General features: G+C 56.5%; 1 protein-coding gene and 2 long non-coding RNA genes across 4 annotated transcripts; 1 reads left to right on the forward strand and 2 right to left on the reverse strand.

Annotated features, from left to right (window-relative positions):
- Nucleotides 1-432: 432 nt before the first annotated feature.
- On the reverse strand, nucleotides 433-8,116 carry LOC111550459. The gene is made up of 3 exons (XR_002734039.2): nucleotides 8,053-8,116; nucleotides 4,531-4,677; nucleotides 433-783 (listed from the first exon to the last, which is right to left on the reverse strand). It is a non-coding gene; the product is annotated as an uncharacterized LOC111550459 (long non-coding RNA).
- A 1,303-nt stretch (nucleotides 8,117-9,419) lies between these two features.
- LOC111550446 lies at nucleotides 9,420-10,771 on the reverse strand. Its single transcript, XR_002734036.2, has 2 exons — nucleotides 10,451-10,771; nucleotides 9,420-10,098 (listed from the first exon to the last, which is right to left on the reverse strand). It is a non-coding gene; the product is annotated as an uncharacterized LOC111550446 (long non-coding RNA).
- A 193-nt stretch (nucleotides 10,772-10,964) lies between these two features.
- Nucleotides 10,965-15,317, forward strand: SIX3 (SIX homeobox 3). Of its 2 annotated transcripts, XM_023223899.2 has the most exons (3): nucleotides 10,973-12,167; nucleotides 13,833-13,992; nucleotides 14,370-15,317. In XM_023223899.2, the coding sequence occupies exons 1-3, from the start codon at nucleotides 11,365-11,367 to the stop codon at nucleotides 14,457-14,459; spliced, it is 1,053 nt and encodes a 350-aa protein (XP_023079667.1). In that variant the 5' UTR covers nucleotides 10,973-11,364; the 3' UTR covers nucleotides 14,460-15,317. The 2 variants fall into 2 exon arrangements, with proteins under 2 accessions (XP_023079668.1, XP_023079667.1); XM_023223900.3 differs by having other exon boundaries at nucleotides 10,965-12,167; nucleotides 13,833-15,317.
- Nucleotides 15,318-26,127: the final 10,810 nt, after the last annotated feature.

A 26,127-nucleotide genomic window follows, 5' to 3' on the forward strand; every position in this document is an offset into this window, starting at 1 on the left:
AAAACGAGTTGCTTTTCTGCTTGAGTGATAAATGTTGCAACAGGCATAGCTATGTAGACGCAAACCGTTTTTAAAACCAGAGAAGCAGAGTTTGAAGAACCTTATAAGGCTGCAAACATTTCCAACTTCAAGATATTGTGATTGTTGGGAAAACTCTAGATAAATTACCCAAACGGGGGAAATACTCAAAGGTAAACGAGTTTATGTTCTGAATCTCAGCTGCCGGGAATGAAAGTTACACTTTTGAGTTTGAGAGTGATGTCTATTTGTTTCTCTTCCTTGTGTCGCAGTCTCTTTCCCAGGTGAGTTAGCAGATGGACTTTGATTTTTAAAACCATCTCATTTGGGAACAAGGAAAAACAAATCTGGTGAAAGAAAATGGCCCTGGAAGAAACTGCCCTTCCAACGAAGATTTAAGTGACTCCAAAGTGGTTTTCACTCTTTATTGTTCAAAACATCCACAGGAACAAACTCGCTAAAATGTCCAGGAATTAACTATCTAGAAAAAGAGAAGGACATAGTGTTTGCCCCCAAAAGAGAAGAAATTCACACCCCCATACTCTTCTGTTTCTAGGACAACTACATCTGCAGAAACATGTCCTCTTGTGGCCTTTTCCGGGTGGTTCATTTCTTCTTCACAAAGTGGACCCTCCTCTGCCCCTTGGAGGGTGGTCATCCGAGTTGCTGGCCCAGAAAGTCCTTTTTTCCACCTTCTTTGTCTAAATGAATCTTCTCGGACTTACATTCCACTTCCAGATGAGAGAGGGAGGCTCAGAAGATGTGCTCAAAAGAGAGAAAGTTGAGAAGGGAGGTGAAGTGGAAGTGAGGGCACCCCTGCTCCAAGGGAGGCTGCCTCTTCTGCAGGAAACCTGGAGGTGGCCACTAGAACTGGTTAGGCAAAGGGAGATCACAGTAAAAACGAGCCTATGTAGAGTAGTTTCTCAGGTCTTGCCCAAGAGCCACTCTGGAAACCCCTCTCTGCAACCCCCTAGCTCTGCCCCGACAGAGACGGGACAGCAGGGGGTGAGGACGTCCCAATATATCACACAAAAAAAATTTACAATGAACTATGTAATCTGGTTGACGTTTAAGTGTGTTCTTTTGCAAATGTATTTGACATACAGGGTACTGGGGTGGAAATGGGGGCAGGAGGGTGTGGATCTTTGTGAATGATCAAGTTTAGGATAAGAAGGGTGAAAGGGGCGAAATAAGGGCCCTTCAGCTTCTCAGGGCATGGTTAGAGCTAAATGTTCCTATTAAGAATTATGAGTCTCCCAGTAGTGAGTGAGAACTTGGCATGCACTCCACCAGAATCCTTTTTCAGAATGCAAACCCCTAGGTCAAAAACAATAAACAAACAATAAAAACAATCTCGGTCAAAATGAATCTTTCCTGGATTGTCCTTTTCTGGGTATCTCCAATAGAGCTGAGAGGAAGGCTAAAAGGTTGGCTCTGGGTGGATAAGGCCTTGGTTCTTTCTAGTGGCCAGGACTTGACCTGAAACCTTTCCCCCAGTCGGCTCAACAAAGTTTCTCCCTCCGAGCCAACGTCCCTGTAGCAGGAAGCCCCCTTGGCCTTGCGGCCTGCGTCCTCATTCTGCGAACTCTCCCCGTTCGCGGCTTCCTGTACATCTGCCCTTGTGCTTGGGGTCACTCCTCGCGGGCACTGGTTTTTGTCTGCATCTGGACAACTGGGTGTGCACCCGTTCATTCAAATAATTATGCCTGTGGACACTTCTTTATTCCTCAAATTCCTCTATTAGTGTTCCTTTAATTCTCCGGTGTGTATTCGGGTACAGTTGCCCGTACGTTCCAGGCATAGTCAGGTGACTCAGCTTGAGTCTGAGCTCAAACGTGCGCGACCCCATGTTTGCATGGGGAAGAGGAGGTGTACACATGCAAATGCGGGACTTTGGGTGGAGTGTGAGGTTGATATGGCTTTCGGTCCCAGGGCGCTCTAGGCCCCTCTTAAATACCTTCATCTGCCCAATTTATTAACCTTTCAGGACAAGGAGGGAGACCCTCCGCGATCCTGCGCCCTGCCACCCTTTGGGAAGGATAGGACCATCATTTAGGACGTCTCCCGGTGGACTGTGGCTGGGCTGGGCTGAATGGGCGGGCGGAGGTCTCGAGGTCGCCTCCTTGCTCTCGATTGCCCCCATCACCCGAGCCACCTCGAGGTCGAGTGCGCCCTGGGGCTCTGGCTGGGGAGGTCATGGCGTCTCGAGGCGAATGATATGCACGTTTTGGGGCAAAACTCTCCTAAGCCTCCCAGGAGCAGCTGTATTTGTAACTTGGAATTGGCCTGGGCCCGCCTCCCTTGGCCCCTCCTCCAGCCCCTACCTCAACAGGCAGCGCTCAGCGGGCTGCCAGAGTGCGCTTCCCGGACCACCCCCAAGCACCCTGGGACCTCACCACCCTTCAGGGTACCTGGGGCATCCTAGGGGCCTGGATATGGAAGAATGGGGGCCAACAAGAGTGGCCAGGGCTCTCCTGGCGGCGGTTTTGCCATGTATTCCTCCGCTAGAATTAGCCTTTCGGGCCCGCGCGCCTACAGGTTTCAGAGGCCAGCGGCAACGCTGGCCTCGGGTGTGCGGGGGTGAGGGGTGTGGTGTGTGTGCACGTGTTCGCGCGCGACTGGAATTGGTTCCTTGTGCATTTCTAGAATCTTGTAGATGTGTTTTCTCGTGAGAATGATGCGGACTTACTGCTAACTTCAGGTCAGTTTGTTTGGAAAGGGAGAATGTCAGTCCGATGGTCGGTGGTTGTGTCTCTCCTGAGCATTCGTACGTACAGAGTGAGGCCACCTCCCCTCTCCCATGCAGTCTCCCAGACCTGGTCAAAGGACCCAGGCTCCAGGTCGCTGAGGCCCTTGCTGTGCGCCCTGGTGCTCTGATCCTAAAGCCCAAGCTGCGCCGTGCCCACTTAGGGTCAGGGTGGAAAGCTTACGTGGGAAAGGGGGACCTGGAGAGCTACCCCCACGTCCATGGCAGGGTGGAGTCCCGACCTTGGCATATTGGGCCTACCCACTTGGCATCTCCCTGCCCCGACCCCGTCTGAGATCCGTATTGGCAGTGCCAAGGGAGGGAGGAATGGTAAGGGAGTTGGGTCGGTACAGGACGGAAGGAAAGATGGAAAGAGAGAAAAAAATAAACAAAACTAGGTAGGGACAAGGAGATGGGTGAGGCTGGGGTAGGGGTGGAGTTGGTGCTGCCTCGGAGAACAGCGGCTTTTCACCGTGCTATAGGGAGGTGCGTTTGGCTGAGCTGCCCCCCGCCCCCCAAATAAAGCTAATGATGTAGTAATTTAGGAGGGGGAGAGGGGCTGGGCAAAAGGAGAGAGGGGAGAGGATGGGGAAATGCGCGCCCCAAGAGCGAAAGCAAACAGCTGTGGAGGCGCTGCCCGCGACTCAGGCTTCCCAACAGGTTAGCTATACTGGGATCCACCCGGCATTTCGCAGGAAGGGGTGGGGGGAAGACAGAGCGAGAGGGGGAGAGAGCCTCACAAGAGGACAGAGGGAGGGAGGGAAAGAGAGCTAGGAGCCAGAGAGCGCACCGCGCGGCTTAAAAGGAGAGACTTACTAATGAATATTTATCCGCCGCTGCTCGGTGCTCCCGGCTTCCCTTACCTTTCCGCAGGTAAGATCCTCCCTGTGCCCCAGCCCCGGGGGCCCTCCTAGCTCCCCAATCGGGGTGCCTGTGGTTGGGCGGGAGGGCTCTCTGTCGGTGGGGGTGCGAGGGCGGCTCTATTCTGCGTTCACTCTGGGTGCCCGGGCATGCGACCCTGCACGACTAGGAACCGCGTGCGTGGGCTCCTTGTGTGGAATGAGCGTGAGCATGTAAGAGTGTGTTTGTGTGTGTATGCGAGAGAGAGACAGACTATGCGCCCGCAAGCAAGCGCGCCTGTTTCTGGCGCGCTCTGGAAACATTTTCCGACTTTTCACTCGGACGCCCTGGATTTCTCGCCTTTGCCTTTCTCTGCTTCCCCTCCCCCTTCTCTCGCCCTCCCCTCCCCCACCCCGGTCTACCCCACCCTACCCCACTCCTACCCCGGCTGCTGAGGCGCTCTTCTGCCGGCTATTGTACGGCTGGCGCGGGCTCCCCCGGGCCGCATCCCAGGCCTCTCATACAAGATGAATAGTTCTGTTTCCGCCGTAAACCCCCACACAAAGGCTGCCCGGCCACCGGGTCCCCCGTCCCCCTTCCTGGGGACTTCGGCTTTTGAGGTGCTGCGGCGCGTTGTTTCTCCCTCCCTCAGGGCGCCAGGGCCCAGACCAAGGAGCTAAGAGTGATCCGGACTTGGGGGTACCGGGTGGAACTCCTTGGGGGCCGCCCACCAGGCTTCCTGGGCTGCAACCCAGAGCCCAGAGACCCCCAGGGGAAGGGCGCCTCTTCCCCCACCACCACCCCAGCCTTCGCCTGCGGGAGGAGCACGGGGAACCCGGCCCAGCCAAGGGGGAAAGAGGGAGGGGAAAAGGAAGAAGGTCGGGGAGGGGCTGACCATATAACCAGAATTCTTTAAACGGACTTACCCGGCCACCTGTTGAGAATCCATGTGGGGTCGGCAGGCTCCGGAGTTGCGCAAGGTGGACACACAAAACCAAAAGCCGGAGTTGGAAAAAGAAAATTCTTTTTCTCACCGGCCGTCAGGCTCTCAGCTCCGCGCTAGGATCGGGTGGCTGTACAACCAAGACCGACTTTACCCTGTCCCCCAACGCCCCCCTCATCCCGCTGCGCCACGGCTGAGAGGCTCGAGATTCAGAGCTCGCGGACTTGGCGCTCAGGGCCAGCACCAGCAGCTCGGCTTAAGCCGGGGCAGGCTCTCTAAGACCTGCTCAGAAGTCAAGAGCAGCAGCTCTGCTGCTCCTCGCCGCCTTTCATGCCGCGGCCGCTCCTTATTCTTGTGCCTCGGCCTCTCCCGGCCCCCTCGGACAAAACCCCCAGAGCCCGGCCACTCTCTTCCCGCTAAATCCCCTTCGGGGTCAGTGCTCTACCAGCACCGGGCCGCGCGCCTCTCCTGCCAGCGGTGTGGCTCTTAAAGAGCTGCACCCCTCCTCCGCCCTGCGCGATCCCCCCACCCCCCCCCCCCCCCCCCCCCCCTCCGGATCTAGCCCCCCACGCCGACGCCTGAGGTCCCTGCTGCCCCGACCGATGCCTGCGGACTCCCAGCCCCCTCCCTTCGCCTCCTCCCCTGAGCAGCCGGTGGGCCTGGCCTCGAGGCCACAGGGCTGAGTTCTACCCTCGCCTCAGGTCCCCTTTCTCACCAGCAGCGCCCACCCCTCCCTTCCCCGCCCCTACTTTAGCCCTCTGGCTCGATCAAGGCCCGGGCACCGCCTTTGCCCAACTCAGAGGTGATGCCTAAAGATTGCCAGTTTAGGGTTAAGTTAGGGGGTTATGGGATGGGAAATGGGGCAGGGCATGCTAGTGGAGCTAGGGAGAGAAAAACGAAGAGGAACAAATGAGATGCACTTGGAGGGCCTTCTTTATCCCAGGGCCTACCTGGCCTTTTGGCTGCTTCCCACGACCTCCAGAGATGCTTAGGCTGGCATGGGGTCCTGAGGTTACCAACCTGACCAGACCCACTGTATGTCTGAGGGATCCTGGGCATGTTTGTGTTTGTGTGTTGGGGGATGGGGTCCAGAAAGTCCTGAGTGTGGATCTGGAGCAGCCTGCTTTCCAAGCCCAGAGCATTAATTCCCTCTAAAAGTAACCCTTAAGGGCCCAAGAGCTGTGCATGCAAGGAGGGCGTGAAGGACCTTGACCTCCAACCGCTCCGGGAAAAGGGCATCAGAGGAGAGGAGAGACAGGAAGGGAAGGAAGGCTACTCTTCCTAAGCACTGAAGCACAGTTTCTAAGAGGGTGTCTTATATTTACGGGCCAGCCATGTCAGCTGCCCCACTAAGAAAAGGTGAAGTAGATGGTTTCCCTTCCTTCCAGAACTCTGGCTCTCTGCCTCTCTGCCAGGCTGCCAGGCCAGTCTTGCAGGGTGGTCCTGCCTATAGTACTTTTTTTGCTAGGCCTCCCTGGGACTAGAAGCCAAAGAAGGGGTACCTCTGTTGAGGGGGAGTGCAGGACAGGCTGTGGTCCCCTGCCTTCCCTACTGCCCCTTGTCATAACATGTGACTGGGCTCTGTGAATGGTGGAGGCAATGATGGGTTAGGGAGGGGAGCTGCCCACCCTTTCTCAAATCCAAGTCCTGGCACACCAGGTCTGGCTGTTCAGAAGGGGAACCTTGGGAAGAAGTGTGTGGCCTCTAGGTAGTGGAAGCCAGGGAAACTTGAGGTGATAGGAGGATGGAGGGCTGACCCTCAGCCACCCCAACATTAGTCCAGATGCACTTTTAAGGAACTGGAGTGACTGATTTGCAATTGGTCCTCTTGGGAGAGGTTGGCAGTGCACTCCCTGGGCTGGATCCTTAGACAGCAAAAGCCTCTCCCGCCACCAGCCACCCTCCCCGCACTTCCCCCAACCAGTAGGGCTCACACCTCCCAAGTCTCCCACCCTTCTCTCTTGGGGCTGGGTCACTGCAGGCATCTAGGCTGGGTTTGTGCCCATCCTCGTGGGCCTGGCAGTGGGAGGTGCCGTGGTTCAAGACAGAGCCAAACTTCCCTTGTTTGAGAATGTGGGAGGGGGGTGGAGGGGCCTTTAGAGGGCGGCAGGGCTCATCAGGCAGAGCAGGGTGCGGAGAGGTGCGCGTCGCCGGCCCCTGAGGCCGCCTTTGAGCCGTCGGGGCGGCTTCATTAAGCTGCGCTAACAAGGCGTACAAATGCCGAGCCCAGCAGCTTTCTTGCAATGCCCGGCCTTAGCAGGGCGCCGGACTAATGAGGGTCACTCAAAGGGGCTGATCAAATATTCAAATTTCCCCGCACGCCAGGAACTTTTATGCATGGAGAAAGTTGAGGCAACTGAGCTGTGTTTACTGTCCGGGGCGACAATTGCTTGGAGCGCCAGTCCCCGGAGGCTAAGGCGGGAGGCGGGGGTGCGGGGAGGGAGCAGTTGTTGTTGTTGTTTTTCAAAGGAAAGTAATCGGGGTCCTTGAAGGGCTTCGCGGCCTCCCCGCCTGCGTGCTGCGCTCCCCTGCGCCCTCCCAGGCCGCCCGCGCCAAGCGCCTCAGTTTGCAGCTTGCGGGGAGGCCCAGACTATGGGCCACCCGGCCAGCCCCCGCCTCCCGACATCCTGGGAGCCGGAAGGGGCGTTGCCCCCACAGGGCAAACCTTCCCCCGGCCTCCTGGGTCGACTGTTTAGAGCCAAGCAAGGCCAAGTGGGTGCAGCTGCCCCAACCCTCCGGATCCTCCTCTCCCGGAGGCCTGCAGACCCGTTGGCTTTCCCTGTAACCCAAAACAAGGAGAGAGTGGGAGGTCTCTCTGGCGTTTTCCAGATGTGGTTCAGACTTTCCCAGTGCTGGGATTGCGGCTGACATTTGTGAATAAATGCCAGTAGGTCCGGGTACAAGGAGAACACTCTCTAAATCCCAAAGACATCTTTTCTCCCTGCCCCACCTGAAGGCGATCTTTTCGATCCCCGAGGCCAGGATTGAAGCGGGGATGATGGCAGCAAATTTGTTCTGCACAGGTGACCCGGCCTGTACGGGCGCCAAGTCCCAGATCCCGCAATTAGAGTGGCCAGAAAGCAGAGAAGAGACCTAGGGGATCTGCAAGCTGACCTATCCACCCGAGACTCTCCGCTCTGAGCGACCCAGGGTGTAGGCACCCTCCACGCGCCACCTCCTCTAGCAGTCCCCCAGGGTGCCTTCCCAGTCCTCGCACTGCCCTAGGGGTTGCTTGGTTCCCAGACCAGCGAGGAAGGCGGCGTGGGCCTTGGAACCCAAGGTCCCTCTGCTTCTGCTCCACTCCCCAGTGCCCAGCGCCTGGGAATTTGGGAGGGGAAGCTCTGGCGCTCCACAGCCCAGCTTCCCACCCAAACACACACTCAGAACCCCTCGACTGAGACCCTATGGAGCCTGCGCCCACAGCCCGGCCGGGAGCCAGTACGGCCCTCGGCTCTGGGACCAGCCGCCCCGCCTCCCTGCCCTGCTCTGCGGACTCTCAACTTACCGGCTCCAGGCGGCGGGAGTAGTGCTTCAAGCCAGAGTCGAGAGGCGCTGGAAGCGGCTGGACCCCGAGGTGGGCTCGGTGGGCGGCGCCGAGCACGGCTCTGCTGGGAGGCGCGGACAGCGCCGGCTGCCACCCGCCCCACCGGGTCCCGGCGCACAAAGCTACACGCCTCGCTGCAGCCTTCTGCCCTGCTTCGCGCTCCGGAGCCGCGGTCACCACCCGAGCAGGCGGGGTGCGGCAGGGCGGCAGGCGCTGGGGCAGAGGCTGGGGGGTGGGGGCAGTGGGGGTGTCGCCAGAGTCCCAGCCCCACTTGCCTCAGTTCTCCCTGAGTGGCGATGGTTTTTTATTTCAGCGCTTTCGCAGAGCCCGCAGCACCTGCCCAGCCTCCCTCCGGGGTTGGCCCGGCAGTGGCAGGGAGAGGCCAGGTCGCCCCCACCCGGAGGCGGGGGTTTCGGGGACCGGGAGGGGACTGACCGGGTTCACCCGCCCGCCCGGCGCCTGGGTCCCTGGCTCCGGGGGATGCAGTTTCGGGGTCACGAGCTGCTTTCAAAAAGTTGAACACAATATTCGGAAACCCACCCGTAGGAATTCTCCCCCCACACGCGGCACAATACCCACTCCCCTCCCCTTTTTCATTCCTTCCTCCCCCGCTTCCTCCTCCTGCCCCTTCCCCCTCCCACCCTTCAGCCTATAATCCTTCCCGTACGAGAGAAAGGGATTGGGAAGAAAACATGAAGTGTCTGTTTTTGAGTCCCAACCTTTGGGCTCTTTCTGGGCCCTCAGTGAACGACCGCCCAGAGCTTCTAAGCTGCATTGGAGGAGGACTCATGGCCGGGAGGGGAGGAAATATATGTGGAGTGGAGAGAGCACTGAAATGGGGCTTGGCAGGAGTGGAGAGAGCACTGAAATGGGGCTTGGCAGGTCTTCCCTTTGGAGGAATATTTTTCTGCCCCAGTCGTCGTGTTTAAGACCGGCTACCCCACGACTGCCTCTGGCTAAGTGAGCCAGTATTGGCCCCTCGCCGGTCCCAGGGCCTCCCTGCCACCGGGAAGCCTCCAAGGAGGCTTGCACTTGCCGGCTTGCTCTTCTCCTCGGCTCTCAGAGACCTGGCACTGCGGGAGTCAAGGCCTAAGCAGGGCTCCAGCTCGGAGTTTAGGGGCTGGGACACTCGCAGCCCCAGTCACGTTAGGTTTCCCATTTAAATTCTCTCTCAACTTCTCTTTCTCTCTTCCCTCATTGAGATCACCAAAGTGGTGTGGACCCGGCGCCTTGCCCCCAGATCTGCATCGGAATGCAGAAAAGATCTTTAAAAAAAAAAAAAAAAAAAGTTTTGAATTCCTCAATGATTTTTCTTCTGGAAAGGCAGCTTAGGATAATTATTTCAGCTTTATTGAGGGCAGATTAGTTGAAGTCTGGGCGCTGCGTTTCAATACGCGTTGTACACGGGCCGACAATGTGGTCATTGTTGGCTACTGTGTGTGAATCCATTCAACATATACACTTTTTAACACCAAACCGAGTCCTGTCTAAATATACACAGCGCTCAGGGAAAGACGTCTCTGACCCCGACAAATCTGCGTAAATCACACTTCCATAGTTACAGAAGCCTCACAAAGGGAGGCCCGGCTCAAGATGCTGATTACATCGTCTTAAAAGCAACATACCTAAGAATAAATACCCATGCGTGGCCTGGGGGCTGCAGTGGCCAGAGACAGAGAGGGCCCTCTGTGTTCTATGGGCCTTTTGGGGTGTGTTTTAGGCTTTCGCTGTTACTTTCCCTAGAGAAATTAGGCAGTTTTAAAATAATAATGGTAATTATTATCATTTTACAATATGAGCAAACAAGCAATTTCAGGCCTTATTCACTTCATCCGGGTGGCTGGCCTCCAAAGTTTGAGTGCCCTCTGGGGCTGGCAGGCAGGACCAGAGATCCTTCTGTTGTGTGGTGAGGAGTGGGCATCTGTGGGACTCTTCCCGGTCCAGAGGGCTCTTGGGCTTCTCGGCTCCCGCAGCTCCTCCACCACTCCTCACAGAGGCTGCTGAATTCTGGGAGGAAACAAAAGAGTTGAGTTGCTTCTTAAGATGGAAAGAACTGTACTGTTTGGACTATTATTTTAAAATGGGTGGTGAGGGAAATCGAGGCTCCTTGGCCGGGGAGGGAGTAAAGAGAAGCCTAACTGATGAAGAGGGAGCTGAGGTGAATGTGGTCCATGGGCACCGATGGGGGAGGCAAGAGCGGCCTCCAGCACCCTGGGAACTGGGCTTAGGCTCCCTGGCGCCAGATACCCTCGGAATCCGGGATCCCTGGCTGGCGCCACGGCCCGCTGGGCCAAGGCCGGTGCTTGGTGGGCCCCATGATCTCATCTCTCCTTTCTTCCTTGCCACTATTAGTGCTCACATAGGCAGAAAGAGGCGGCCCGACGTGCAAACCATGTGCAAACCGCGCCCGCTGGGCTGGTCAGCCGTCTTTCCTTGCCCGCCGACCTGGCCTATGTGGAGCCTGGGGGACCCTCTTGCCTCCCAACAAAATCCCCGCTCTAATTGCTCATCCCATTCAACAACTCTGTGCCCAGGGCTTTTCGAATTTCTGCATCAACTTCTTTGGGGAAAAGGGAAGAAGGCGGCTCAGAGACAGCGGTAGAGAAAAGAAGAGAGAGAGGAAGAAGAGAGAAGAGAGAGGGGGAAGTAGCGAGATTAAGAGTTGCAAAGATGAAAAAAATTCTCTTTATCCCCCCCTTCTCCCTCCTTCCCTGCTCTCCCCCTCCCCCCGCCCTCTGGCTAAGTGGTAAAACCGTCCTTACGTTCTCGGTATTGATTGGCAGGACTGACAGTGATTGGCAGTGGTTGCCGTGGCAACGCCACAACGACACGCCACAGACCAATAGAAAAGCGAAACAAAATGTTTCAATGCTGCACTCACTGTGGATTTAGGGGAGATATTATGAGGCTGTTGTCATTAGGGCGATTGCGGTGGAATCGCTGAATCTTGACTCGGCGGTGGTTGGCTCTCCCTCTCCTCTCTCCCTCTCTCGCTCCGTCTCGGGTTCTCTCTCTGCGCGCGCGCACCGGGCCGCTCTCCTTCCTCCCTCTCTATGTGGCTGCGCGGGTGTGTGTGTGTGTGGATGTGTGTGGGGTGTGGGTGTCCTTTACGCCCTTCCTCCTCCCCCTCCTCCTCCTCCTGCTCCCCCCTCCTTTCCTTCTCCTCCTCCCCCCTCTCCTCTCCCTCCTCCTGGTCCTCATCGCCCCTCTCCTCCTCTTCCTCCCCTCTCTCTTCCTCTCCCTGAATTTTCTCCTCTCCTCTCAGGTCAGTCCATGGTATTCCGCTCCCCCCTAGACCTCTATTCCTCCCACTTCTTGTTGCCAAACTTCGCCGATTCTCACCACCGCTCCATACTTCTGGCGAGTAGCGGCGGCGGGAACGGTGCGGGAGGCGGCGGCGGCGCGGGAGGCGGCGGCGGCGGAGGGAACGGTGCGGGAGGCGGCGGTGCTGGCGGAGCAGGCGGCGGCGGCGGCGGCTCCAGGGCCCCCCCGGAAGAGTTGTCCATGTTCCAGCTGCCCACCCTCAACTTCTCGCCGGAGCAGGTGGCCAGCGTCTGTGAGACGCTGGAGGAGACGGGCGACATCGAGCGGCTGGGCCGCTTCCTCTGGTCGCTGCCCGTGGCCCCCGGGGCGTGCGAGGCCATCAACAAACACGAGTCGATCCTGCGCGCGCGCGCCGTGGTCGCCTTCCACACGGGCAACTTCCGAGACCTCTACCACATCCTCGAGAACCACAAGTTCACCAAGGAGTCTCACGGCAAGCTGCAGGCCATGTGGCTCGAGGCGCACTACCAGGAGGCCGAGAAGCTGCGCGGCCGCCCACTCGGCCCGGTGGACAAGTACCGCGTGCGCAAGAAGTTCCCGCTGCCACGCACCATCTGGGACGGCGAGCAGAAGACGCATTGCTTCAAGGAGCGGACTCGGAGCCTGCTGCGGGAGTGGTACCTGCAGGACCCCTACCCCAACCCCAGCAAGAAACGCGAACTGGCGCAGGCCACCGGCCTCACTCCCACACAAGTAGGCAACTGGTTTAAGAACCGGCGGCAGCGCGACCGCGCCGCGGCGGCCAAGAACAGGTTAGTGGCGGGGCCCGCGGCCTGGCTACAGCCTCAGAGGCCTGGGAAGGGGAGAGGGGTTGAGAAGGGGCTAGCGGAGCGGCCGCTGAGCGTCAGGGAAGCCGTGACTCCTGGCCAGTTGGAGAAAGTTTCCGCTTGTCCGGGGCGCGCGGAAGAGGGGGCGGGCGGGCTGTGGATGTATTGATTGCTTTGACCAAGAAGGGCTTTCGTCAGGGCGGAGAGTGTGTGCTTGCGACCCGAGTGCCCGCAGCCCCTGATCCCGGCCCCTGGGAGCCTTAGCCCTGCACTGCACCCGTGCCTGCCTCCTCAGCCCTGTTGCCAGCTCCGGAATCCTCTGGAGCCTAGAGACAGGGAGGGAAGGAAAGCAGTCTTTGCCATCTGGTTCTTATTTCTGTGCACTGCAAAACCCCGAGAGAAATCCAGGAGCGTCAGAGAGAGGAAAGTGAACCTGGGTCCCTATCACAAGGGGAAAAGCCCGGAGGCCACTGCACAGAGGGCCCGTTTCCCGCAACGCTGTACTTTGCCTAACCGGGAGCAGGAGAGCCGGGCCGGGAGCGGAGAGACCTAGTGTGTGTGCGTGTGCATGTGTGTGTGCACGCGCGTGTGCATGTACTCACCCTCCTGCCCCAGCCAAGGAGAATCCCTTTGGTCCCCTAAGTTGGGAAGCAGGCAGGAGCAGCCTTGTTGCTGGCAAGTTGGCCACAAAGTCACAACATTGTATAGGGCTTGACCAACATCACAGGAGTTGGGCCTGGGGGAAGGAGAAAAAGAACCAGAGGGAAAGAAGTGGATAGGGGAAAGGAGTGGAGGGAGAAGGGAGAAGGAAGAGAGGAACTTGGGTGAAAGCCCTGATGTGGAGCCTGTGTCTCTATCCAGCCAGGAAGGCCCAGGGCCTGGTGTACCTCAGGAAGCAGGACCCCCAGCTGCTGACAGCTGCCTGTGGGTGGGGGCTGGGTGTGAGTTTCTGGAGGTGTGTTCGAGTTTAGGCGGCCGGGACCTGAGCCCATGGCCCTCACCCCTGCTGTGGAGCTCACTTTTCGTCTGATGAGGGGAGCACCCAGGGTCAAGCCAAGGCCTCCTTGTGGAGAGAATTCCAGACACCAGGTCCAGGCAGAAGGTTCCCGGTGGAGGAAAGGGGCAGCTGGAGACTGCTCTGTGCTCCTCTCTTGCCTTCTCTTTTGCCCCTTTTCTGTCTCCCTGCTCTTTCCCCACTTTTCCACCGCCAGCTTTCCTATTTTCTCTACCCTCGGTCCTGCGCTTTGCGCTGGGATCCAGAGAGCAAAGTATGCGGTTCTACCCGGAGACCGGCCGGCCGGTGAGGAACCCGCAGCTCCGAGTGTGTGTTTGAGGGATCAGGGACGGGGTTACTGAGGGAACTCGACCGGTCGCGGGGTAGCCGGCTCAGTCTGAAGAGCCCCAGGGACTGCGGAGGGAAGAAGCGCCCGGCTCTTCTCCGACTTCTGCTGCTCCAGGGCTTGCAGTATTTTGCCGCTTGCACCCAGGCCTCCCCAGACGGCTGGGCTCGGGTTCTGCCTCTCCTCCGAGGCTAGCTTCTATCTGAGAAGACTTGGGACGCTCCCGAAAGCGGAGTCGGGAGCGGCGGCGCGGGGGAGCCGGGTGGCGGGCCTCTGTGTCAGGGCGGGCGCGGCTCTCTTTCTCCCGCAGGCTCCAGCACCAGGCCATTGGACCGAGCGGCATGCGCTCGCTGGCCGAGCCCGGCTGCCCCACGCACGGCTCGGCAGAGTCGCCGTCCACGGCGGCCAGCCCGACCACCAGCGTGTCCAGCCTGACGGAGCGCGCGGACACCGGCACCTCCATCCTCTCGGTAACCTCCAGCGACTCGGAATGTGATGTATGATAGCCAAGGCCGCCCTCCTCCCCCTCCTTCCCCTCCTCCCCCACTCCTTCCCCTCCTCCTCCTAGCCCTCCTCCTCTTCCTCCTCTTCCTTCTCCTCCTCCATCCCCAGAACAAACCGAAATCAGGATACCCAACCATACACAGATACAAGTCCACACACACTCCCACCCCAGCCAAAAATATATAAAAAACAAGAAAATAACAAATTAACCGCAAACTATCAACAACCCCCAACCACCATCTACCACTACGGCCACCCCAAAGGACCCCGACGCCAACAGACAGTCAAACGCTGATGTTGCGGGCAGAAAACATAAAAGAGGTGACAATTGTATACTTTCTAGGACAAGCACGGCTTCTCCTTTCGGTTCCCATGGACCCGGCACCCCACCTGCATGACGATTTATTTGTATCTGGGAAAATATTCTCTCTAGTTAAAAATGATTTAAAGAGTCGACTATACAAAAACCAATCACCACCACGAGGACAAGAGGACAAAAGCAAAACAGACAAAAAGAAAAAAAAATCGCCATCTCCGTTCCGAATTTGTTAAAAAAAAAAAAAAAAAAGGAGGGGGGAAGAACTCCTGGAGAGGGAAATAGCAAATGTTTCTCGCCTTTTGTTGCTCTCTCTCTTTTTTTCTCTCACTCTCTTTCTTTCTCTTCCTCTCTCTGTTTTTAAGTCCAAGTATTGGTCAAACAAAATGCAATCTTCTGTTTTTTGTTCAGCAGACAATCATTTTCTTCGTAAGCACCTTTTTCTCTCCACTCTGTCACTGCCTGTGTGGGTACTGGTTATAAATGTGGAAAAAGAATAGTTATGACTGTAACAGATTTTTATTTTTATTTCAAAATTTTATATGAATTATGTATATCTTAATGATCGGTCATTTTCCCAGTTTGTAATATATGTGTAGAAATTGCCTGTATATGATATTGCTTTTTCTCCTCTCCCTTTCTCTTTCTCTCTTGTTCCTCTCTGTCTTCCTCCCTATTCACCTGTCTCTTTTCCTTTTGGGATTCTCCTCCCACTCAGTGCTCCTGGTGTCGACTTGGCAGTCAAGGAGAGGCATGGTGGCCTGGGTTAGGAAGAGGGACCCCATCGCTAGCGAAAGCAGAGAGTGAGATTGTAGTATTCTTATGCAAAAGCTATTTCCAGTATTTCTTAGCAGCTTCAGAGGTATCTCTCACTCCCTGTAGGGCGCTTTTACTGTTATCTTAAACTGCGTGTTTATCTATATGTAAAAACTTTCTAAAGCAAATACAGTATTCTCCATTTTCTTATCACTCCCAGAGACTGGTGTTTTTGTCCGCCCCTGGCCTGCAGCCGCGGGGTGCTCGGCCTTCACTTCCACTGCTGCTCACCTGAGCTGGGGCAGAATTTCAAGGCTGGATCTCAGCTTCCCACCCCACCCCACCCAGGGCATTGGGAAGATCAGAACAGAGGCTCCAGAAATGAGCCAAAGCTGGATCCTGAGCAAAAAAGCTAAGAGGGTTGGAGGGTTGGGAGCGGAAGGCTACCGCCAGCTTCTTCAGAGTGAGATGCCAGACTCACTTCACCGCAGTATGCTTTCAGCCAGAATTGTAGCCTGCCAAGACCCTGTGGGTCTTTGGGGGTGTGCTGGGCGTCTTTCAGTTGTTGTTGCTTTGTTTTTTAAAAGAAGAAACATACAAGGTCACCAAACCCCAGCATCCATCCTGAGTAGAGCTGACAGGTTTTGTCGTCTTTTTTGGGGGTGGGGTGGGGGCAGGGGGCAGTGGCTTGAGTGGGGAAGGCAGGAGGAGTGAGGGAAGAGGCCTCTTGAGAGTTTAGGGCCTGGAATCAGGATGGACTTCCCTCCTTACCTCCTGCGTGTCTATGTGACAGTGTGATTTGCCTTACGACTCTCAATCTGTCTCCCTGAAATTTCTTCCCATCTTTGGGGTTCAGCTAGAACCTCTCAAGCCCCTAAGACATTTCAGAGTTGGTTTACACTTTAAAATGAAAACCAAAAAATCGCCACCTCTTACTAACCATGTTCCCACTGGCCCCAGGCCTCCAAGCCCTGGGCAGGGCCCCCACAATCCCTGGGATGGCTTGGCCGGCCGTGCCTCTGCCGCTCTGGGCCAGGGTGGCCTGAACCCAAGGAGGAGCAAAAGAGGTAATTTCAGAAAATTTGCCTTTACTTGAAAGGCAAATTTCCAAAGCATGGAGGATTACGGGGGAAACGTGCCTGGAATTTTGCATCCATTTCCAAACTAATTTTGACTTCCGATTTCCTTTTGTCCCCATCCCCAGCAGCGCCAGGGGGTTTAGGGAGGGCCAGGCTGGGCAGAGAGGCTGTCTGGCCCAGAGGTGCCCTGAGTGTTCCAGTGGGACCTTGCATGTCCGGGGCGTGCATTTGCCAGACAGGGAAGGTTCCTGAGCGTGCCCCTACTTAGAACCAGAGCATCCAGCTGACCTTCAGAGCTCCCAAGTTCTGTGGCCTGGCACATGGTGTCAGAATCTCTGTGTGTGTTCACTGCTCGGGAAAATGTTCCTTGTCCTGCCACATTTCAGGCAATATTGACCCAGGTGGTAGGAATTTGGGAAAAGGACTGCCTGGATTCTACCCAACTTGAGCCTCTGTTCTGGGATGAGGAGCTCTGTCGCCCACCTTTGCTTTTAGATAATCAGTCACATACTTCACACTGAGCTTGGGCCTGGAAGCCCCTTAAAGAAGTGCCTGCCTCAGTGGGAAGAGTCTGGATGGACCCTGCTCAGCCAACTGACCAGAACTGACGGATGAAAGGCAAGAAGTGGCACTGCTTGAGGGTGACTCCTGGAAGGGCCTGCCTAGATAGAGGACATCAGGGAACAGGTGCCTTTTTGTCTAGGGGACAGCAGACAAACCTGGAAGTTAAGATTATTTCCTATCTCAACACACAGTGCAGAGAAAGCAGATTTGGGGCATCCAGTACCCACTCCTTCTGTATTGCGGGAAACTGTCCATCAGACTCCACAGCAGCCTTTAGTTTGGAGGGCCTGGGCCTTACTGCGTATCAGCAGCCTGTTGTCTGTCTATCCTGCTATCTATCATGTATCACTCTCTCATCTCCTGTGTTTCCATCCAGGTCTGCACGAATACAAGTACTCCATGCTTTGTACCTTCTGACCTTACATATGGGTTCCCTGCAGGAAAGACGTGTGTGTGTTGTGGGTGTGTATATGTGTGCAATTCTGGATGCTGGGCTTTCAACACTCAGTCAAGGTCTGCATACAAAAGGATATGTGTGTGTGATGTTTGGTATAAATGTGTGTACAGTGCATTGGTGTGTGTCCAGTATGTTTTCATGTATATTGCATAACATAGGTATTGGTGTATGGCTTAGGCAGTTTCCCTGTCCTTAGTTCTGCAAGGAGTGCATATTGGGGAGCTCCAATACACCTACAGGGTACTTGGGCATGTGTCTTGTGGGTCTTGGTTCTAGTGTAGACATATGTGGGTTCCCTTGTTATAGGCTCTCCCTAGATATGACTGCCAGGCTGCCCACCTCTTAACAGGCCTTCCTGTCCCTTTAAGACATAAGGGATCTCAATGGGTATTCATCGGCTGGAGGGCAGAGGGGGATTGGGCTCTTTGGCTATCCCAGTCCATCCTTTATTCTGTTTAATTTACTGGAGATATTACGGTTTGTTTGGCCTCTGCTCCTTTAAATATCAGAGTGAGAGAATAGAGGCCCCTTTCTGGCCAGATCTTGCCTTTTACCAGCTGCTGGCCTAGTCTCTTTCTGGGTCCCTCAAAGCCCTGGCCAGAGCGGTCAACACCCTACAGGCCACTCAGACAGAGCTTGAGGGCAAGGCCAGGCTGAAGTTCCACCTGCAGAAAAGCCATCTCAGTCACTGTGCACAGCCCCCACCTCCTGGGAATGTCGCAGGTTGTGCCTCAGCCAGGAGAATGTGTGCATTGGTGTGTGCTCTCTCGTAGGTCTTGTGAGCCTGGGTCAGGCCCAATATGCAGGCCTAAGTGCTAACCATCTGTCCCCTATGTCTGGGCCATGCAGCAGCCAGTAGGCTGGCTTCTCTGCTGCTGGCCTTCCAGTGAGTCCTCACCCACTACCCTGCACAGCACACTTCCGCCTGGCATCCCAGCGGAGTGCTCTGGCTCCGAGCCTTCCCTGCGTGCTTAAGCCTCCTGTGTACCTGAGTCACCTACCCTAAGTTTCGAGAGGCTTGAGGAATAATAGCTAACTTGGCTATTTTCTCAAAGAAAAATAATGACAATCCAGAATTTGCATTGGAAACCTGAACAGGCAGAATGGGGTGTGAAACTGGGCAAATCTGTATCAAAATCCTTGACCCCTAAAAGTGCCTGCCTGAGGGAAGAGGCCCGTCTAACCCCTTCTGGCTTGCTCACGCGCCCCCAACCCAGCTCTCTTCCGTCCCTGCCCCCAGCCCTGGCCCTGAGCCCCCACCTGGCCTCTCTTCTTGCCCTCCTTGAATCCTGCGGAATCGACTGCCCAGTGCCAGTGCGGTTGATTATCCCCGGCGAGACACACAACTGATTAAAATGAAATGACCCGGAAGCTGCCACGGCGCGGGGCGGAGATGCCGATCAATAGTGGGGCTGGAGGCACATGAGTCTGGCCAGTCCCGGCTGGGAATGGGGTTGAAGACGGAGAGCCAGCCTAGGGGGGTGCCTGAGACTTTGGGCGTGGAGATGGTTCAGTTCGGCAGTGGGAAGGCCTGTGCCTGGGCTTGCCGAGGGGGCTGTGATGGTGGAGTGGCCCTCAGGTTCTTCTGCAAGGAGAATGGGACACCCTGGTACATTCTCGACCCAGCGCATCACCCGGGCCCCTGGAGCTCGAAGCCCAGTCCTAGGCCTGTGGCGCACTGGATGCACTCGGCCTCTTGAGCAGTCTCTTCTCCCTCTCTTCTTCCTCTGCCTCTGTGGCCCTGTCAGTCCCGCCTAAGCCTTTGTGTGGCCGTCACCTGGAGCACCGGCTGTGCCTCCGGCTTTCCCGGGCCCTTCCCTTGTCCTCTCCGTCCTCCCAGCGCTGGGGCTGAGATGCCCGGCCCGCCGGGACGCTCGACCTCCCGGTAGGCGCGCTGAGGCGCCCACGGCTTCCCACCGCTCCGGCCCTTTCCGGCCCCAGCTGAGCCGAAGCTCCCTGGCCTCAGTGTGCGGGCCCCGGTGGCCGTCTGGCCCGAGGGAGGGCGGGGGCAGGCGAGAGGGAGCTATGGAGGAGGGGAGCAGTATTAGCCCGTCTCCGATTTCTCCGGTCAGCTGAGCACAACTTTCCATTCGAGTGTATTCATGCAGCGGCTGATTGAGCTCCACTGTGCCGGGCGGGGCTCGGCGGGAGGGGGCAGGCACAGCCAGGCTGACAGAGGCTACACACACACACAGACACACACACACACACACGTATGTGCAATTCATCTCATCTACATAAACATGCCTTCCACGTTATATCACACCTCACCCCCCAGCCCTGCCATCATAAACACAGCCGAGTCCCTTCCTTCAGGCACCTACCTGCCCTCAGAGCAGTTTCCCAGCACCCACAGACCTGCTTCCCTACACAACATAAGGCCTGCCTTTCTGATTTCCCCCTTATGGATTCTACACCAGTCCTCAGATACAAACACAAGAATCCTTCATCTGCCTCTCCTGCAGGCACGCTCTCCAGGATGCACGCACTCCAAATCTGCAAGACACACGCACAAAATGCCCAGGCTCACAATCGCACCCTCCTACAGAGCTACCCAGATTCACACAATAGAAATACACATCTGCATAAAATGGCATTAGCACCAATAGACATTTAGTGCACAGCCTGTTGTACATACACAGTGTGCTGGGGCTCACCAAAAGTTTACACACAAGAAAGGGAGCAAATGAACAATAAATCCAGTCAGAGAACACAGCTGCTACACAGTCACCACCACAAACACACAGAGGACAGACAGAAGAAAGCTTCAGTCACACACACATACCTGTGAGCCAACCCAAAGACGTGAGATATGTCACCCAGAGGCATGCCAACCTCCAAACCACAGAGCTTGACTCTAGGGACTCAGAGACCACCCATTCATTAGGCGCGCGCGCGCGCACACACACACTATGCTAGGGCCCCAAAGATAGGTAGGGATCTAGATAAGCGTCTTGACAGAAGCATGCCTGCTGTTGGGAGTGAGCAGGTAAACAGAGGCCTGTGTGTTACAATCCACCCCTAAATGCCCATGATAAGCTGTTTTGCAGTGCAAGAAGGGAGAGGAGGAAGAGGGAGATAAATTATACAGTGGGGATAAAGGCAAAAAGGAAAAGCAGAGAGAAAGGAGAGGGGAGTTGAAATAAAAAGTGAGAAGAGGGGAGAACAGGGAAGGGGCGGGAGCCGGAAGGGCCTGAGGGAAGATGGGGAGCAGCTTCCCAGGCTTAGGTGAGGGAGGGTCAAGGCTGGTTGGGGAGAGGGTGCCACTGCAGCAGGAGAGCAATTCCTTCTCCAAGAAAGCGCCTAGGGGAGCACATTGACTTGTGGCTGGCTGGACTTGGGAAGTTAGCCGAATACTGGGGGTGCACAGCAGCTTGGGGCTCAAGAGCACCCATTCCCCTTGTGGGCTGGAGGGGTCATGCAGCTTCCTCTGCACAGAAGAGGCCCACTCAAGAAAGCACTCACCTTCCCATGCCTCCCTTCCCTGGACTCAGCGGCAGCTTCTCCCCTCACACTATACACTCTTAGAGATGCCCCCGATACAATGCCATTCATAAGACACACATAGTCACCGCCCTGCGCGAGCGCGCACACACACACCCCTCTGCCTTCTACAGTGGGCACAGGCAACCACCCCCTTCTGCACAGGGATGCAGTAAGGGACAGAAGCACATCTCCACTCCTAGCAACAACTCCCCACTTTTTACAAATAAACCCACGACTCTAACTGGTTTCTACACACACTCTTTTTGGAAAAGAAAAGGACTTTAACCTGCAGGAGTCTAACCCGTCAAGACGTCGAGGACTTTACAGAATGTGCTGTCAAGAAAGGAGAGCACAAGCAAGTCACACACACACGCATGTGCCAGACTCTGCCTACACTCCAGCCCTGCCAGGCTGCTCACCGCGGGCTCAGTCAGGGTGGAGGCCCTCTCTGCCTGAGGATGGAAATGGCTGTATGGCTGGAGGAGCTACAGACCAGTCAAGCACTGGCTGTTCTCTCTCTCTCTTTCTCTCTCTCTCTTTTTGAAAAGATGAGGTTTGGCAAGAGGGGCGAGTTCCCTGGGGACTTCTCGGATCCCTGAAGGTGAATGCAGGAAGAGTGTACGGGGCCCAGGAACCGAAACAGGAGGTCCGAGGGACCGAGGCAGGGTCCAGATGCGAGAGGGAGCGCGGCGGGGCGTGGGGACGCGGTCCCCGGGGCAGGGGTCCAGGATCTGTGGACGCGGCCCGGTGGGGCGCGCGCCCCTTGGTCCCCGCTCCGCCCTCCGGTCTTCGCGGCGCTCTCTCCCTGGGCCTTTGTCCCCACCTCTCGGGCTCGGACTCCGTCTTTCTTCTTTCAAGCCGCTGGGAGGCGCTGTAGCCGAAGCCCCGGCCTCTCCCAGCCTGATGCCCTGGTCCTCCGGCCGCGCAGTCTTTCTCCGAACCCGGTGCCCCCGGGGCTGGGCTGCCTCAGGCGATGGCCCGGCCTGTGGCGGGGGGCGGCCTGGAGCCCTTACAGGCCCGCACTGGCTTCAGTTTGTTGGATTTTGCGATATTTACCATCATAATTAATTTGCGACCATTCAACAGAATTTCTTAGCAAGGCCCCTTAACGACTGGACGCCCTGCTAATTCCCGGCGTGTGCGCCTCTCCCTGTGCAGCCCCGGACAGGTGCAGCCGCCTGTCCCTACCTCGCCCAGGACACACTGGCGCTGCCCCGCCAACCTGGACTGGGAGGAAGGACGGAGGACCGACGGACACGTGTACATGTGCGGGCGCACGGAACTCAGCCCTGGCCACCGCTGCCTTTCCCCTATGTGTCTGAGCTGAAGCGGCTCCGCTTATATCGGGAGGTGAAACGGAAGCTCAGAGAGGGCCATAATTTGGCCACTGTCACACAGCCGACCTTCACCTCCACCCGGCTGCACCTGCACACTCGATGACCCTCTCTGTCTTCCTCGCCGTGCGCTCCCGATAGCCGAGAGCCGGGGAAATACTTTTCTGAGATGCCCTTCTGGGCGCGCCATCCCTCCTGCCACCAGCACTAGGACTTTGCAGGAACGCACCTCCTTCGCGCTGCCTAGGAGGACCAGACCCGAGAGAAGCGCTCAGCAAGCAGCTACATGCAGGTGCCCCTACCAAGCCCGGAGAAAGAGCGGGGATTTCAGGGGCCTCCCCTCCCACAGCGGACAGTCCTCCGCTTAAACCACTAGTGCTTCCCAGTGGGCTGGGAATCGAGGATGTGAAGTGTGTGGATACATGTGAACGTTGTTGAGTGCAGTGAGGCTGTTGTCCAGATTCTCATGCATTGCAAGAGAAATGTTTACCTAGTACGGATGACGCGTCTACCTACAGACGAGCCTGGGGGCTTGTCCAGTGCTTGTGGACGTGATGCAGAAATATCAACTAAGTTCTCGAAGAATGGACGGGAGAAGGACAAGCACAATGTAGCCCTGTCCTCAAGTTTCTCACGAGCCAGTGGGAGGGGCAGTTGAGGTCACCACTTAAAAACAAACCAACCCCATGGAGTTGCACACAGTGTCTCCTGGTGGCCTGGCAACTTCGCAATTAATTACTACAACTTTGGCGGTGGGGATAGAGAAGGCTCCTCTGAGCAGATGGCACTGACCCAGAAGGATGAATGGGATTGAGTGGAGGAGATTCTAGGCAGGAATGGCAGGCAGGAAGGCATGGAGGAGGTGTCAGGTCCAGTGGGGAGCAGTGCAGTGTGGCTGCCCACCCCCCACACCCACCCGGAGTACTGTAGTATGCGGCCTATGCGTTTTTGAGAGGTTGCTAATCGATTCTGAGGGAAGAGGCAGTAGGGATTAATTACAAGATCAGGCAAGTTGTGTGGCCTTGATCCCAAGGGTACTGGGGAGTCAAACAAAACTGTATGAAAGTGGTTGGGTGTGGTGGCTCACGCCTGTAATCCCAGGACTTTGGGAGTCCGAGGCGGGAGGATCACGAGGTCAGGAGATCAAGCCCATCCTGGCCAACATGGTGAAACCCTGTCTCTACTAAAAATACAAAAATTAGCTGGGGCTGGTGGCCCATGCCTGTAATCTCAGCTATTTGGGAGGTTGAGGCACAAGAAGCACTTGAACCCAGGAGGCAGAGGTTGCAGTGAGCTGAGATTGCTCCACTGCACTCCAGCCTGAAGACAGAGGGAGACTCCGTCTCAAAACAGACAAACAAACAAAAAACTGTATGAAAGCTTAAGTGGGAATATCCAGCGTCCTGCTGAAGGACTTTAGCTGGGGGCAGTGAGGCTGTAGACAGGAAGGCCCTTAGGAAACTATTCCAATAGGCAGGACTGAGCTAAGGCGCCAGAACGTGTTAAAGGCATTTCCAAGGAGAAATGGTGAGGACTTAATGACCAGTTGCAGACCTATAGACTGCCCTCCGATGACCTGATTTCAGTGTTTGTCCCCTTTTCATGGATCTGTGACTTGGCCCTAGATTCCACTCTCTGACCTCAATTCCTCCAGAGGCATCGTGACCTCCAGCTTCACCTGCGCTCACAACTCACATGCTCACACGTGCTCCTTAGAGGGGTCTGTCGGTGGACGCCGCGAACCAATAAAACCCATGCACTTTGTTCCAAAACCCATTCCCTACCAGAATGGGAGTCCTGTAGGGCCAGGTCTCCTCCCATACCCACCCATTTCGGCCTTTGTTCTACTGCACAATAACAGCTGGCACTGGGGTGCGGGAGGACGGTGAAAGCTTGAGTCCCAGGCCTCAAGTCCCCCAGGAGTAACGGGGGTGACCCGAGGAGAGCAGCGTACTGGCTGAGTGGGAGCGTGGCCCTTGAGAAGGGTGCCGAGGGTCAGAGGTGGTGCAAGGGACCCAGGACGCACGCGCCTCCGAACCCCTGACTATTTGTCCGAGCGCCGCTGCAGGTTCTGTGAAACTTCAATGCGCGCAGCCTCCTGCACGTCGTTTTCGCGCGACCTCCTTGCCTCGGGCTCCAGGGGTCAAGCCAACCCAGAGCGGGAATGTTCCATTTGCACTATTGGGACATTCAGGGAGGCTTTTACGGACTGCCGCGGCGCTTCCACGCAGAGGAGGCGACGGCTCCTGGGCAGCTTGGCGATCTTGTTATTGGACACACGAGGGTTTAGAGACCCAGAGAAATGGAATGAGTCAAAGTCAAACTCAAGTTGCTCGGCCCCTAGTCCTGCGATCCTTCCATTTCACATTGCACCTCTGGGCCGCCTTTCACATCTGCTCGTCGCGAGCTTGGGGTGTAGGTGCGACCACCAGTGCATGTCTGCGTGCGTGCCCTTTGGGTGATTCTAACTGTCTCCGAGTGTGTGGGAGCGTGTGTGGCAGGTACTCGGGAGCAGGACAGGGAAGGAAGCCTCAGCTTTCAGACCCGTTCTCGGGTGCTGGCGGGAGCGGTGGGTAGGAGCAGAAGGAGGTATGTTGGGAAGGATTGAGACAGACAAGGACTCTGTGCCCGCAGAAGAGTCCAGGACGCGACCCCGCATGCCGGGCCAGCGGGGAGGCAGGAGAATGGATCACTTCTCCCCGGGATGGGAGAGCAGAGGAAGGCTGCAGGTCGGGTAGCTAGATTCCATGATGCCCTCAAGAAGTTGCCAGACGCCAGTTGGGGAGCTTTCAAGAGCCAGAGACCCAGGGAAGTCCCCTCTTCGGCCTCCGAGGACCCCGAAGCCTGGCCGCAGTGCTTAGCCTTGGACCCAGCGGTTCCCCGGCCGGACGCCCCTCGGCGCTGGCTGTGCGCACCCAGGCGCAAAGCACAGCAGGTTGGAAGCGGAAGGCAGCGCGCTCTGGGATCATTGGCGGGTTTTTGCTGCCACCTCGCGGCGGTGGTGCGTAGCATGCGAACCCTCCGCGCCGCGGGTGTTTGCCGTGTACGCGGGTGGTTTGGGGGGCCTTGCCCTGCCGCGCTGTCCTTTTCTGCTCGGATTTTCACAACACTTCTTCCGCCAGGACAGCCTCCTTCTCCTCTTGAGGTCTGCGATGGACTGTGCCCTGTCTTATGCCAAAGTCCACCATTTTGCGTGGATTTTGGGGTCTGTGGGATCCTGGCCTGTGGGATTTGGGGTCATCTTTCTAGCTCCTTTCTCTTGCTTTACTACTTGATCCCATAGCTGTCCACCTGGACTTGCAACAGGTGTCATGCTAATATTTCCCTTCTTCTGCACTATTAACTTCCTGTCTTGCAGATAGATGCCTCCAGGTCTCCTACAGAGGGAGTACGGGGCTGTCTTCCACGGTGATAGGCTGTCGGTGGGAAGCCATGCCGCACTAGCGCCCTCTCCTCTCCACAACCGTCTGCTGAAGGCCTTCCATGTGCCTGACGCTGCTACACCTTGGAGACAGCCAATGGCAGCCTAGGCCCTGCCCCTGCGATTATAGTTTAGTGCAAGCAGAGAAACACAATACCCAAATTATAATTGAAGCTGCCATATGGAAGTATGGACAAAGTGGGAGCCCGAGGAGGGCCTTTGAAACACATCTTGATGGATAAGCATGAGTTTTCCAGGCTAGTGAGGAGGGAAGGACAGTCAAGGGACTGGGAAGTGTGTGTCCAAAGACACTTGGGTACAAAAGGGCATGGGGTGCTGAGAGGGACAGCTGTTTCCTGGGGTGCTCCACAGTCTGATGGTGAAGACATTGCTTTGCTCTGGACAGCATAGCCAACCAGCTTGGGCGAATGTATTGATAAGAGATACAAGTGGCAGTGGTGAAAGGAATATTTGGAATTACTTCTTTTCCCATTTAAATAAACAAGGAAACCAAGACTCTGGCTAAGTCTCTGTCCTTAAGTAAAGCTAGTTAGGGGGCCGATCACTCTATAGAGTCCACCATGGTGCCTAAGGGAGGCTGGGTTCCAATGCCAGGCGGTCTGGAAAGAGGAGGGTGGTGGTGGTGGGGAGGGGGCAAGAGGAGTCATCACAGGCTCTTTTCCTTTTC

This window comes from Piliocolobus tephrosceles, chromosome 15 (assembly GCF_002776525.5).
Source record: "Piliocolobus tephrosceles isolate RC106 chromosome 15, ASM277652v3, whole genome shotgun sequence".
NCBI lineage: Eukaryota > Metazoa > Chordata > Mammalia > Primates > Cercopithecidae > Piliocolobus > Piliocolobus tephrosceles.